At 44.0% G+C, this 12,321-nt stretch overlaps 1 protein-coding gene across 8 annotated transcripts in view; it reads left to right on the top strand.

Annotated features, from left to right (window-relative positions):
* The window catches only part of DNAH2 (dynein axonemal heavy chain 2), a 137,860-nt gene extending 125,578 nt beyond the window's left edge, over positions 1–12,282 (top strand). For 7 of the 8 annotated variants that reach the window (XM_049859280.1, XM_049859277.1, XM_049859276.1 and 4 more), the window contains 9 exons: positions 8,626–8,817; positions 8,994–9,178; positions 9,422–9,650; positions 9,726–9,877; positions 9,998–10,112; positions 10,777–10,953; positions 11,052–11,126; positions 11,339–11,489; positions 11,611–12,282. In XM_049859280.1, coding sequence (XP_049715237.1) covers positions 8,626–8,817; positions 8,994–9,178; positions 9,422–9,650; positions 9,726–9,877; positions 9,998–10,112; positions 10,777–10,953; positions 11,052–11,126; positions 11,339–11,489; positions 11,611–11,765 — 1,431 coding nt within the window. In that variant the 3' untranslated portion in view covers positions 11,766–12,282. Of the gene's footprint in view, positions 1–8,625; positions 8,818–8,993; positions 9,179–9,421; positions 9,651–9,725; positions 9,878–9,997; positions 10,113–10,776; positions 10,954–11,051; positions 11,127–11,338; positions 11,490–11,610 lie in introns of those variants that run through there. The other variant, XM_049859281.1, reaches the window with a different exon arrangement.
* The last annotated feature ends 39 nt before the right edge of the window (positions 12,283–12,321 follow it).

The raw sequence follows: 12,321 nt of genomic DNA, 5'->3' as shown, positions 1-12,321 counted from the left end.
AAGGGTTCAATCTTAAGAATAAGGATGGTCTCTTACATAACTGCAGTACAGATGCCAACTTTAATAGATTTAGCATTGATACAATATTTTAAATGAACAGATATGTCTTGGAAGAAGTACAACCGGAATACTTCTTAGAAGCAAGGATGGTGAGACATGTCTCACACACTTTGGACATATTATCAGGAGGGATCAGTCCTGGAGAAGGACATTATGCTTGGTAAAATAGAGGGTCAGTGAAAAAGAAGAAGATCCTCAACAAGATGGATTGACACAGTGGCTGCAACAATGGGCTGAAGCACAGTAACGATTGTGAGAATGGCACAGGACCAGGCAGTGTTTCATTCTGTTGTACATGGGGTTGCTACGAGTCGGAATCCACTCAACGGCACCTAACAACAACAACATTTCAATTTAATCTATTATACATATTCTGATTTTGTCAAATGATCCGATAATGTCCTTTATAACATTTCCCACAGCACAGGGTGCATTCCAGAATAAGTTTTTCAATTTAGCTGTCTTGAGAAAGAGGCCAATTTTTGCATCAGGATAGACCAAGTCAGTCCAAATAGTTAAGAGGACAGTTGTTCATCTGAGCTTTACTTCAGTTAGGAAAGTCTTCATAATCACAGCCCCCAGTTGCCAGCTAGAGGTATAGTGCTGGAGTATATTCCTGGATCACTGCCTTCTCTCCTGTCTTTTCAAAGAATTAAATATTAAGTAAATACAAAAGAATATAAGATATATGCAAGATAGAAAGAATAATGATTCAATGAATACCTGTGTACCCATCATCCATTTATTTATTTTTTTTACCGCTTATCTTTTGCCTGTTAAGTGTTTTTCCATCCCCACCCCTCCCCTCCCTCATAACCATCAAATATTGTTTCTTTTTGTATGTTTTTTTTTTCATGAGTTTTTACAGTAGTGGTGTCATGAAATATTTGTCCTTTTGTGAGTGACTTATTTCACTCAGCATAATGTCCTCCAGATGCATCCATGTTATGAGATGCTTTGCAGATTCATCTAACGTTTTTCTTCCGTCCTCTCACTCTCCTGTGCTGAGTTCCTTCTGTTTGTGGATTTCTTTTGTTTTTGTAGATTTTGTTTTTATTGAGACTTTATGTTTTTCTTCTTTATTTTGATGAGTAGATTTGTTAACTTTCTTTGTGGTTACCTTTTGAAATTTACCTTTATCTTCCTAGGTTTGAACCAGTCTATTATTACTTGATATTGCCTTGCTTTCCTCTCCGTTAGAGAGTTCTATACCTATGCTGTTTAGTCCCTCTTTTACTGACATTGCTGTTATTTACAGATTAACCTCTCTGGTTCCCTGTTGCAAGTGTTTTGATTTTGGATAGTCCTTGAGAGTTCATTTCCTAGGTTTATATCTGGCTGGTACTATCTGCATCCTAGATTCAGGCTGAGGTCTGATGTTGTTTGTTCTCAGACCAAAGGACTCCCTTTAATAATTCTTGTAAGTTTGGTTTGGTTTTTACATATTCCCTTAATTTCTATTTATCTGGGAATGTCCTGATTTCACCATCAAATTTGAATGAATGTTTTACAGAATATATTTTTCTTGGTTTTCTTTCAAGGTTTTATATATGTCATCCCATTGCCTTCTTGCCTGCATTGTTTCTCCCGAATAATCAGAGCTTAGTCTTATTGTTTCTCCTCTGTATGTGGCTTTTTGTTTTTCTGAAGCTGCTTGCAGGATTTTTTTCTTTGTCTTTAGTTTTTGTGAGTGTGCTTATGATATGCCTTGGTGTTTTTCTTTTGGGGTCTATCCAATATGGGGTTCACTGAGCTTCTTGGATGGTCAGCTTTTCATCATTCATGATATTAGGGATGTTTTCCGTCAGCAATTCAATGATCCTCTTTGTGTCTTCCGTTTTCTCTCCCTGTTCTGGAACTCTGATCACTTACAAATTTTTGCTTTTGATTGTATCCCACATAATTCTCAGAATTTCTTCATTTATCTTCATTCTTTATTCTGATTTTTCCTCAGAGTTGTATCCAAGTGTTTGTCTTCAATTTCGCTGATTCTGTCTTCTATCGTTTCAAACCTCCTCCTCAGTCGTTCTATGACACTGTCCATTTCTGAAATCTTGTTTATCTTTTGGATTTCTAATTTTTGTTTTTGTATGATTTCTAGTTATGAATTAATTTGGCATTTTGTTCCTGTATTACTTTCCTGAATTGTTCCATTTTTTGTCTGTATTTTTCATGAATTTGTCTGCCTTTTCCAAAAATTTGTCTATTTTTTCCTCATTTTTTTGTCTACTTTTTGCTTCAACTCTTAGATTGCTCTGAATATTAGAGATTTGAACTCCCTGTCAGGTAGTTTAGTGCCTTTTCTTCTACTAAAAAGTCACCTGGTGTTTTGTTTTGGACACCTACTGGACCCTTCCTGTCTTCTTTTTTAAATATGTTTTGGTATTGTCTGCTGTCTTCGGGACATTCAGTCGTTATTTTCTTCATTTCTTGATTGTAGATTTGTTTGTTTCATCCTGCTTTTTTATTTGGTTTTGTCTGAGAAGGCGGGCTGTGCATTCTTTGTTGTTTGCTCATCTGTAGTCACGATACTTTAGTCACACACCTCCTTGTCCAATGGGCAGGGCCAGTCATTCAGCTGTGGTGCAGGAGGAGAGGTCCAGCAGGTGCTCTGTCTCCTGCTGGGAACTTTGTGAAGCTGCTTTCCCATACTCCCTGTACACCGATCTCCAACGTGAGTGGGCGAATCCAAGCAGCATGGATGCTGCACTTCCCGGCCGGCTGAGCCACTACAGCCAGCCAGGAAGCCCAGAGGAAGAGCAACGAGGAGAGGATGGGGAGTGGGAAAGCATGTATCCCCAGTTACCGGGTGCTCTGTCTCCTGCTGGGAGTTCTGCAAAGCTACTTTCCCATGCTCCCTGTCTGTCGATCCCTGACTGGAGTCCAAGATCGTGGATCTGTGCTGCATTAGGTGATGGGGCCCTCTGCATGTATCTCTCTTCACTCTCAATTTCTTATTCCATTCAGTGCTTGGCTGAATTCTCTGTCTCTTCATTTGGCACATCAGGTTCCAGGAATGACATTTGTCTGTTTTACTTAGTTTTTTGGTCTTTGCTATGGAGAGATGGTGTAGTGCTTCTGTCTATGGTGCCATGTTGGCCAGAAGTAGCCCACCATCCAATTTAAAAAAGACTGTTACTGTTTTCTTTTTTTCACATTTGTAATGTTTTTATTAATGTATTTACAATCCATTTTCTTGTAAGTCTAGGTCATGCCTCTCCCCAGTCATGTTGTTGTCCCTCCCCATTTGGAAGAAGTCACTATTCTCAGTGTTGTATTCTTCATTTTCTTTATAATTTTAACACAAAGTTTGTATCGCTAATGGAATCATGCTGGGTACATTCCTCTGTAACTTTCTTTTTTCATTCAACGTTATGTGCTTGACATTCATTTATGCTGTTCTTCATGTTTCGTGCTTCTTCATACATTCCAGATTCTAATCTTTTTTTTATGTGTTTTGTGGTTTGTCTTTTTTTCTTTAGGCCATTCTTCTAGTGAACAGAAATGCTTAATTTTCATGAGGTTGCATTTGCCGTTGTTGTTGTTGTTAGGTGCCGTCGAGTCGGTTCCGACTCATAACGATACTATGCACAACAGAAGGAAACACTGCCCTGTCCTGTGCCATCTTTACAATTGTTGTTATGCTTGAGCTCATTGTTGCAGCCACTGTGTCAACCCACCTTATTGAGGGTCTTCCTCTTTTCCGCTGACCCCGTACTCTGCCAAGCATGATGTCCTTCTCCAGGGACTGATCCCTCCTGACAACATGTCCAAAGTATGTAAGACGCAATCTCGCCATCCTTGCCTCTAAGGAGCATTCTAGCTGTACTTCTTCTAATACAGATCTGTTCTTTGTTTTGGAAGCCCATGGTATATTCAATATTCTTCACCAACACCACAATTCAAAGGCGCCAACTCTTCTTCGGTCTTCCTTATTCATTGTCCAGCTTTCACATGCATATGATGTGATTGAAAATACCATGGCTTGGGTCAGGCGCACCTTAGTCTTCAGGATGACATCTTTGCTCTTCAACACTTTGAAGAGGTCCTTTGCAGCAGATTTACCCAATGCAGTGCATCTTTTGATTTCTTGACTGCTCCTTCCATGGCTGTTGATTGTGGATCCAAGTAAAATGAAATCCTTGACAACTTCAGTCTTTTCTCTGTTTGTCATGATGTTGCTCATTGGTCCAGTTGTGAGGATTTTTGTTTTCTTTATGTTGAGGTGTAATCCATACTAAAGGCTGTGGTCTTTGATCTTCATTAGTAAGTGCTTCAAGTCCTCTTCACTTTCAGCAAGCAAGGTTGTGTCATCTGCATAACTCAGGTTGTTAATGAGTTTTCCTCCAATCCTGATGCCCCGTTCTTCTTCATATAGTCCAGCTTCTCAGATTTGCTCAGCATACAGATTGAATAGGTATGGTGAAAGAATACAACCCTGACGCACACCTCTCCTGACTTTAAACCAAACAGTATCCCCTTGTTCTGTCCAAACAACTGCCTCTTGATCTATATAAAGGTTCCTCATGAGCACAATTAAGTGTTCCGGAATTCCCATTCTTCGCGATGTTATCCATAGTTTGTTATGATCCACACAGTCGAATGCCTTTGCATAGTCAATAAAACACAGGTAAACATCCTTCTGGTATTCTCTGCTTTCAGCTAGGATCCACCTGACATCAGCAATGATATCCCTGGTTCCACATCCTCTTCTGAAACCGGCCTGAATTTCTGGCAGTTCCCTGTCGATATACTGCTGCAGCCACTTTTGAATCATCTTCAGCAAAATTTTGCTTGCATGTGATATTAATGATATTGTTCTATAATTTCCAAATTCGGTTGGATCACCTTTCTTAGGAACAGGCATAAATATGGATCTCTTCCAGTCAGTTGGCCAGGAAGCTGTCTTCCATATTTCTTGGCATATTTCTTGACGAGTGAGCACCTCCAGCGCTGCATCTGTTTGTTGAAACATCTCAGTTGATATTTCATCAATTCCTGGAGACTTGTTTTTCACCAATGCCTTCAGAGCAGCTTGGACTTCTTCCTTGAGTACCATCGGTTCCTGGTCATATGCCACCTCTTGAAATGCTTGAATATCGATTAATTCTTTTCAGTATAATGACTCTGTGTATTCCTTCCATCTTCTTTTGATGCTTCCTGCGTCGTTTAATATTTTCCCCATGGAATCCTTTGCTATTGCAACTTGAGGCTTGAATTTTTTCTTCAGTTCTTTCAGCTTGAGAAATGCCAAGCGAGTTCTTCCCTTTTGGTTTTCCAACTCCAGCTCTTTGCACATGTCATTATAATACTTTACTTTGTCTTCTCGAGAGGCCCTTTGAAACCTTCTGTTCAGTTCTTTTATTTCATCAATTCTTCCTTTTGCTTTAGCTGCTCGACGCTCAAGAGCAAGTTTCAGAGTCTCCTCTGACATCCATCTTGGTCTTTTCTTTCTTTCCTGTCTTTTCAATGACCTCTTGCTTTCTTCATGGATGATGTCCTTGATGTCATTCCATAACTCATCTGGTCTTCGGTCACTAGTGTTCAATGCGTCAAATCTATTCTTCAGCTGGTCTCTAAATTCAGGTGGGATATACTCAAGGTCATATTTTTGCTCTCGTGGACTTGCTCTGATTTTCTTCAGTTTCAGCTTGAACTTGCATATGAGCAATTGATGGTCTGTTCCACAGTCGGGCGCTGGCCTTGTTCTGACTGATGATATTGAACTTTTCCATCATCTCTTTCCACAGATGTAGTCAATTTGATTTCTGTGTGTTCTATCTGGGGAGGCCCATGTGTATAGTCGTCGTTTATGTTGTGAAAGAAGGTATTTGCAATGAAGAAGTTGTTGGTTTTGCAAAATTCTATCATTCGATCTTCGGCATTGTTTCTACCACCAAGGCCATATTTTCCAACTACTGATCCTTCTTCTTTGTTTCCAACTCTCGCATTACAATCGCCAGTAATTATCAATGTATCTTGATTGCATGTTCGATCAATTTCAGACTGGTGCAGCTGATAAAAATCTTCTATTCATCTTTGGCCCCAGTGGTTGGTGCATAAATTTGAATAATAGTCGTATTAACTGGTCTTCCTTGTAGGCGTATGGATATTATCTTATCACTGACAGCGCTGTACTTCAGGATAGATCTTGAAATGTTCTTTTTGACGATGAATGCAACACCATTCCTCTTCGAGTTGTCATTCCCAGCATAGTAGACTATATGATTGTCTGATTCAAAATGGCCAATACCAGTCCATTTCAGCTCACTAATGCCTAGGATATCGATGTTTATGCATTCCATTTCATTTTTGACGATTTCCAATTTTCCTGGATTCATACTTCGTACATTCCAGGTTCCGATTATTAATGGATGCTTGCAGCTGTTTCTTCTCATTTTGAGTTGCACCACATCAGCAAATGAAGGTCCTGAAAGCTTTACTCCATCCACGTCATTAAGGTCGACTCTACCTTGAGGAGGCAGCTCTTCCCCAGCCATCCTTTGGGTGCCTTCCAACCCGGGGGGCTCATCTTCCAGCACCATATCAGAGAATGCTCCACTGCTATTCATAAGGTTTTCACTGGCTAATGCTTTTCAGAAGTAGACTGCCAGGTCCTTCTTCCTAGTCTGTCTTAGTCTGGAAGCTCAGCTGAAACCTGTCCTCCATAGGTGACCCTGCTGGTATCTAAATACCGGTGGCATAGCTTCCAGCATCACAGCAACACTCAAGCCCCCACAGTATGACAAACTGACAGACACGTGGGGGGAGGCTGCATTTAGCTATCTTATTTTCTATGTTTTGTGCTCCTTCTGTCTTTTTCAAGAAACCTTTACCTACTTCCAGGTCATAACGGTGCTCTTTTTTATTTGTCTTCAAAATTTTTTATAGTTCAACTTTCACATTTAGGATTTTAACACACTTAGAATTGAGTTTTATGAAGATGATATGACATAAAAGTCCACTTTTATTTTTTTCCACATGGATAATCAATTTTGCCGGTACCATTTATCAAATAGTCCACAGTTATCCCTCTGATCTGTAATGCCTGCTTAGCGTTAAATCATGTTTCCATGTATGTGTGGGTTTCTGGGCTCTTCTGTTTATAGCTTCAGATGTTTCTACTGGGTTCAATACCATCCTGTCTTAATTACCATATAGATTTATAACAATTCTTCATAGCTGGTAGGGCAAGTCCCCTAACCTTGTTCTTCAGGAGTGAATTGGCTGCTCTTGGCCTTTTACTCTTCAACATAAATTTAAGAATTGGCTCGCCAACTTCCACAAAGAAATTATATTGATCAGTTTGGGGAAAATTTGTATATTTAGAATGTCAAGCCTTCCAGTCCATGAATATAGTATATCTCTCCATTCATTGTTCAATATATTTCAATAAAGTTTTGTAATTTTCCCTATATAGATTTGTACACTTTTATTAGATTTATTCCTACATACTTTGCATATTTTGATGCCATTACAAGTGCTATTACACATGTTCTTTTTGCCATTGGTCTAGTCAATATTCGTACTTCACATTTCTCACTATGCCATTCTGTACCTCATAGGTGAGTCTACTTAAAGCATTATTTCAGCATATCACTGCCCTATTCAGGACAGAGCGTGGTTCCATGATTCCTCATGAATCAAGTCCAGTTGGCTCAAACTACCATTCCAGGCCTTCTTATTGAATGTCCATCTGTCCATGGCCTTTCTTACCCTACTAGAGCACTTGCACTTGACTTCAGCCAGGCCCATCATCTCACTTATTCTCCTTTTTGTGCTTTGATTTCTTTAATTCCTCAATCTCCAGGGAACCAAAGCCCTCCTCTCAGCCTAGTCATAAATTTCTCATTTTTAAGACTGAATTCAAATCCCAACTGGTTCATGAAGCCTGATGAATCCAATCACCTACAATATTCCCCCTTGATGAGTTGCTGTGGGCTTTTTAACCTACACTGAATCATTACACATAATTGTGTACATTTTGTTGGCTGATAGCTGCATGTATATGTCTTTGTTCATAATTTCTGGCACTCCCAAATTGATTTGGCCTACTCACAATTGGAATTCCCTGGGTGGTACAAATGGTTTACATGTTTGGCTGCTAACTGAAAGGTCGGAGGTTCGAGTCCACCTAGAGGCGCTTCAGAAGAAAGCCCCGGTAATCTACATCTGAAAAATCAGCCATTGAAAACCCTGTGGAGCACAGTTCTACTCTGACATAAATGGAGTTGCTGTGAGTTGGTGTCAACTCAATGGCAACTGGTTTACTGGTTTATCCACAATTGAGAACATCATGGCTGAAAAGAGCAAAAGTGGGGGGCGGGGACAAGAAGTAGGGCTACCACTAGCCCATACAATGCCTGTACATGAATTAGATGGAGAAAGTACCCAACCCTGTGAATGAGTGTACATTTTGGTATGTAGATCAAGGGCTGCATTTCAGCTTGCTCCTTTAGCCATTACCCTGTATAAGGAATAACCTCTGCAACTGTACATGGTGGTCCTGATGGCAGGGCTGAGCATGATGCTTCATACCCCACCTCTGTACTTCATTGTCCCCAGGGCCTAAAGGCCAATATGACACGTCTTTACCAACTGATGACGGAACCACAGTTTTCCCGCTGCTCCAAACCTGCCAAGTATAAGAAGCTGCTGTTTGCACTCTGTTTCTTCCACTCTGTGTTACTTGAACGCAAAAAGTTCTTGCAGCTTGGCTGGAACATCATCTATGGCTTCAATGACTCAGACTTCGAGGTTTGTGCTAACCAGGGGTCCCTTATCCAAGCCCTTCCTCCTTACTTTTCCTACCCCATGACTCCTCTTTGGGAAGATCCCACTGACAGAAAGTCTGTGTCAAAGCCCATTGAAAGAAGTCCTGCCATAACTGTGGGTGGGGCTGGGGCTGGGGCTGGGGCTGGGGTCGTACACAGGTGTCAGAGAACTTGCTGAGCCTCTATCTGGATGAGTACGAGGAGACGCCCTGGGATGCGCTCAAGTATCTCATTGCTGGTGTCAACTACGGCGGGCATGTGACGGATGACTGGGACCGGCGCCTGCTCACCACCTACATCAATGACTATTTCTGTGACCAGACTCTATCAACCCCCTTCTACCGGTGAGGGGGAGGAAGTATTGAGCAGGGGGCCAGAGGACACAGACTAGGTAGCTGGATCGGGACTAGGGGAAGTGTTTGAGGAGAAAATATGAGACTGCAGGAAGGCAGAGTTTGTGAGATAAGGGTGGGGAGCAAGAGCAGAGGGTTGGGCAAATGGGACAAGCATAGAGACTGGGGTCTTGGCCTGGCATTGAAGCCCCAGAGTACCTACAACATGCCGACAATTATGCTGTGGCTTCCCAGGTTGTCGGCACTGGAGACCTATTTTGTCCCAAAGGATGGGAGCCTGGCCTCTTACAAGGAGTACATCAGCATGTTGCCTGGCATGGATCCCCCTGAGGCCTTTGGCCAGCACCCCAATGCTGATGTGGCCTCCCAGATCACCGAGGCACGGACTCTCTTTGAAACTCTGCTTTCCCTGCAACCCCAGATCACACCCACTGGGGCTGGAGGCCAGAGCCGGGAAGAGAAGGTAAGAGGACAGCACCTGGGGGTGAGAAAGTGATGACAAAGAGAGACCTACACTCTAGAGCTCCTGCCTACGCAGGTCCTTGAGTTGGCTGCTGATGTGAAGCAGAAGATCCCAGAAATGATTGACTATGAAGGGACCAGAAAACTTCTGGCTCTGGATCCTTCCCCACTCAATGTGGTCCTTCTGCAGGAGATTCAGAGATACAACAAGCTGATGGAGACCATCCTGTAAGGCGAAGACAGGCTCTGAGGAACATTGGGAGGGGCAAGGGTAAAGGCCCTCCCTACTACCTGGGATGACTCTCCCAGCCCCATGTCAGCTCTAACCCTCTACCTCTTCTTACTCAGGTTCTCACTGACAGACCTAGAAAAAGGCATCCAGGGCCTCATCGTCATGTCTACAAGCCTGGAAGAGATTTTCAATTCCATCTTTGATGCCCATGTTCCTCCACTCTGGGGAAAGGCAAGATTACACCACTGCAGCATCGGTCCTATTCCAGCAATGAGTTCTCCTCTCACCCCTGTCCCCCACGGCCTGGTTCTCGGGAGGCCCAGAACAAACAACAATGAGCCTGGGCTTCAGAGCCAGACAGGCTTAAGATTGACATCTGGCCCTGCCATTCACTGGCCAACTTAACTTACTAAATTACAGACTTACTCAGGGCAAGTCACTAACCTCTCTAAGGATATTTTAAGGATTCCCAGCACTGAGCATAACACTTAGTAGGTGCTTCATTAGTGGCCGCTGGTTAGTATTACCATTACTGTTGTTATTCATGTTATCATTTTATGCTTCTTTCCTGGATTTGGAAACCCTGGTGGCATAGTGGTTTAGAGCTACAGTTGCTAACCAAAAGGTTGGCAGTTTGAATCCACCAGGCGCTCCTTGGAAACTCTACGGGGTGGTTCTACTCTATCTTATAGGGTCACTATGAGTCAGAATGGACTTGACGGCAATGGGTTTGGTTTTTGGTTTTCTCTTGGATTTGATTTTGGAGAGCTTTGCCCAACTGTAGTTGGGGAACAGGGGCCGACACCACATATTTTTCTTTTCATATCTGCCCCAGGTACTCAAAATATGGGTTTGAATGCATGAATGAATAAATACACACTGCCTCCTTCCCCAGGGATATCCCTCACAAAAACCGTTGGCTGCGTGGACCCGGGACCTGGCTATGCGTGTGGAACAGTTTGAGTTGTGGGCCAGCCGTGCCCGGCCGCCTGTGATCTTCTGGCTGTCTGGCTTCACGTTTCCCACTGGCTTCCTCACCGCTGTGCTTCAGTCTTCAGCTCGCCAAAACAATGTGAGCAATGTGCAAAGTGTGATGGGGGATGGATGCTGGGGACATATATTTACCTCCCTTTTTTGGGGTCCTCCCTCATTCCCACCTTCCACCCCCAGGTTTCAGTGGACAGCCTCTCCTGGGAGTTTGTTGTTTCCACCGTGGATGACAGCAACCTAGTGTATCCGCCTAAGGTGCGAGCCAGATATGCTCAGGGCACTGAGCAAAGGAAGAACTGGTGAAGAGGCTGGATGCAAAGGCGGGAAATAACTGGTCAAGAAGGGAGGAGAGAGGAGGCGGGATGCAAAGGCGGGAAATAACTGGTCAAGAAGGGAGGAGAGAGGTGGCAGGTCAGGAGTTCCAGTACATGAAGACTTCCCCCAAACTTGCCCCTGTCTCTCCCCAGGATGGTGTCTGGGTTCGGGGCCTGTACCTGGAGGGGGCCGGCTGGGATCGGAAGAACTCCTGCTTGGTGGAGGCAGAACCCATGCAGCTTGTCTGCCTCATGCCCACGATCCATTTCCGGCCTGCAGAGAGCCGCAAGAAGACTGCCAAGGGTGGGACAGATTCCCAGTGTGGATCCTAACCCATCCTCTGCTCATCCGCCCCCCCACCTGCATCTGTCCTGCTTTCCCAGCAGCCCCAGGGCCTAACTCCTTTTCTTCTCCTTTCCCCCAGGCATGTACTCCTGTCCCTGCTATTATTATCCCAACCGAGCAGGCAGCTCAGACAGATCCTCCTTCGTCATTGGCATTGACCTCCGGTCAGGGGCCATGACAGCTGATCATTGGATCAAGAGGGGCACTGCCTTACTCATGAGCCTGGACAACTGAGGCCTCCTCTTCTACCTTGCTTGAGAGAGGGCGGAGACTCTAGGAGCCCAGACCTCACTCAGGCCTTGACCTTGGCTGAATGTGGAGTAATGGGGCCCTGAAGATACCCTGTGTGCTAGCCATAAAGGTGGAAAAGCTGTACTGGAGCTGAGTGCAGTAAAACACACGTAACCACAAGTCCTGAGTCTCTCAGTGGAACGGTTTGGAGAGGAAGTCTCATATAGTTGGGAGATACAGTGGGCTGCTACTAGCGAGGAAGTGGGGCGACCTTGAGAGTAAGGGAGGCGTGGTCTTGACCAAATGGGCTGGGCGGTGGGGCCTAAAGAGTATGGCTAATTCTCGGGGCGCGACTCGAGTGGGTGAGGCGGGGCTTACTCTGGAAGGGCGCGTGTTCCAAATGGAAACGGGGGTTTGTAAGATAGAACTCAAAGGGCTGGACCTCGCATGCTGCACCCCCAATCTGGCACCCTGCACCCAGCATCCTACCCGGCATCCTACCCGGCACGGGCGCTGAGAAGAGGGGGACAGGGAGAGGCGGAGCGGAGCCGAAGACAGG

This window comes from Elephas maximus, chromosome 19 (genome assembly GCF_024166365.1).
Source record: "Elephas maximus indicus isolate mEleMax1 chromosome 19, mEleMax1 primary haplotype, whole genome shotgun sequence".
In the NCBI taxonomy this organism is placed as follows: domain Eukaryota; kingdom Metazoa; phylum Chordata; class Mammalia; order Proboscidea; family Elephantidae; genus Elephas; species Elephas maximus.
Note: the sequence above shows the minus strand (reverse complement) of the source record. Positions and strands in the feature narration are given on the sequence as shown.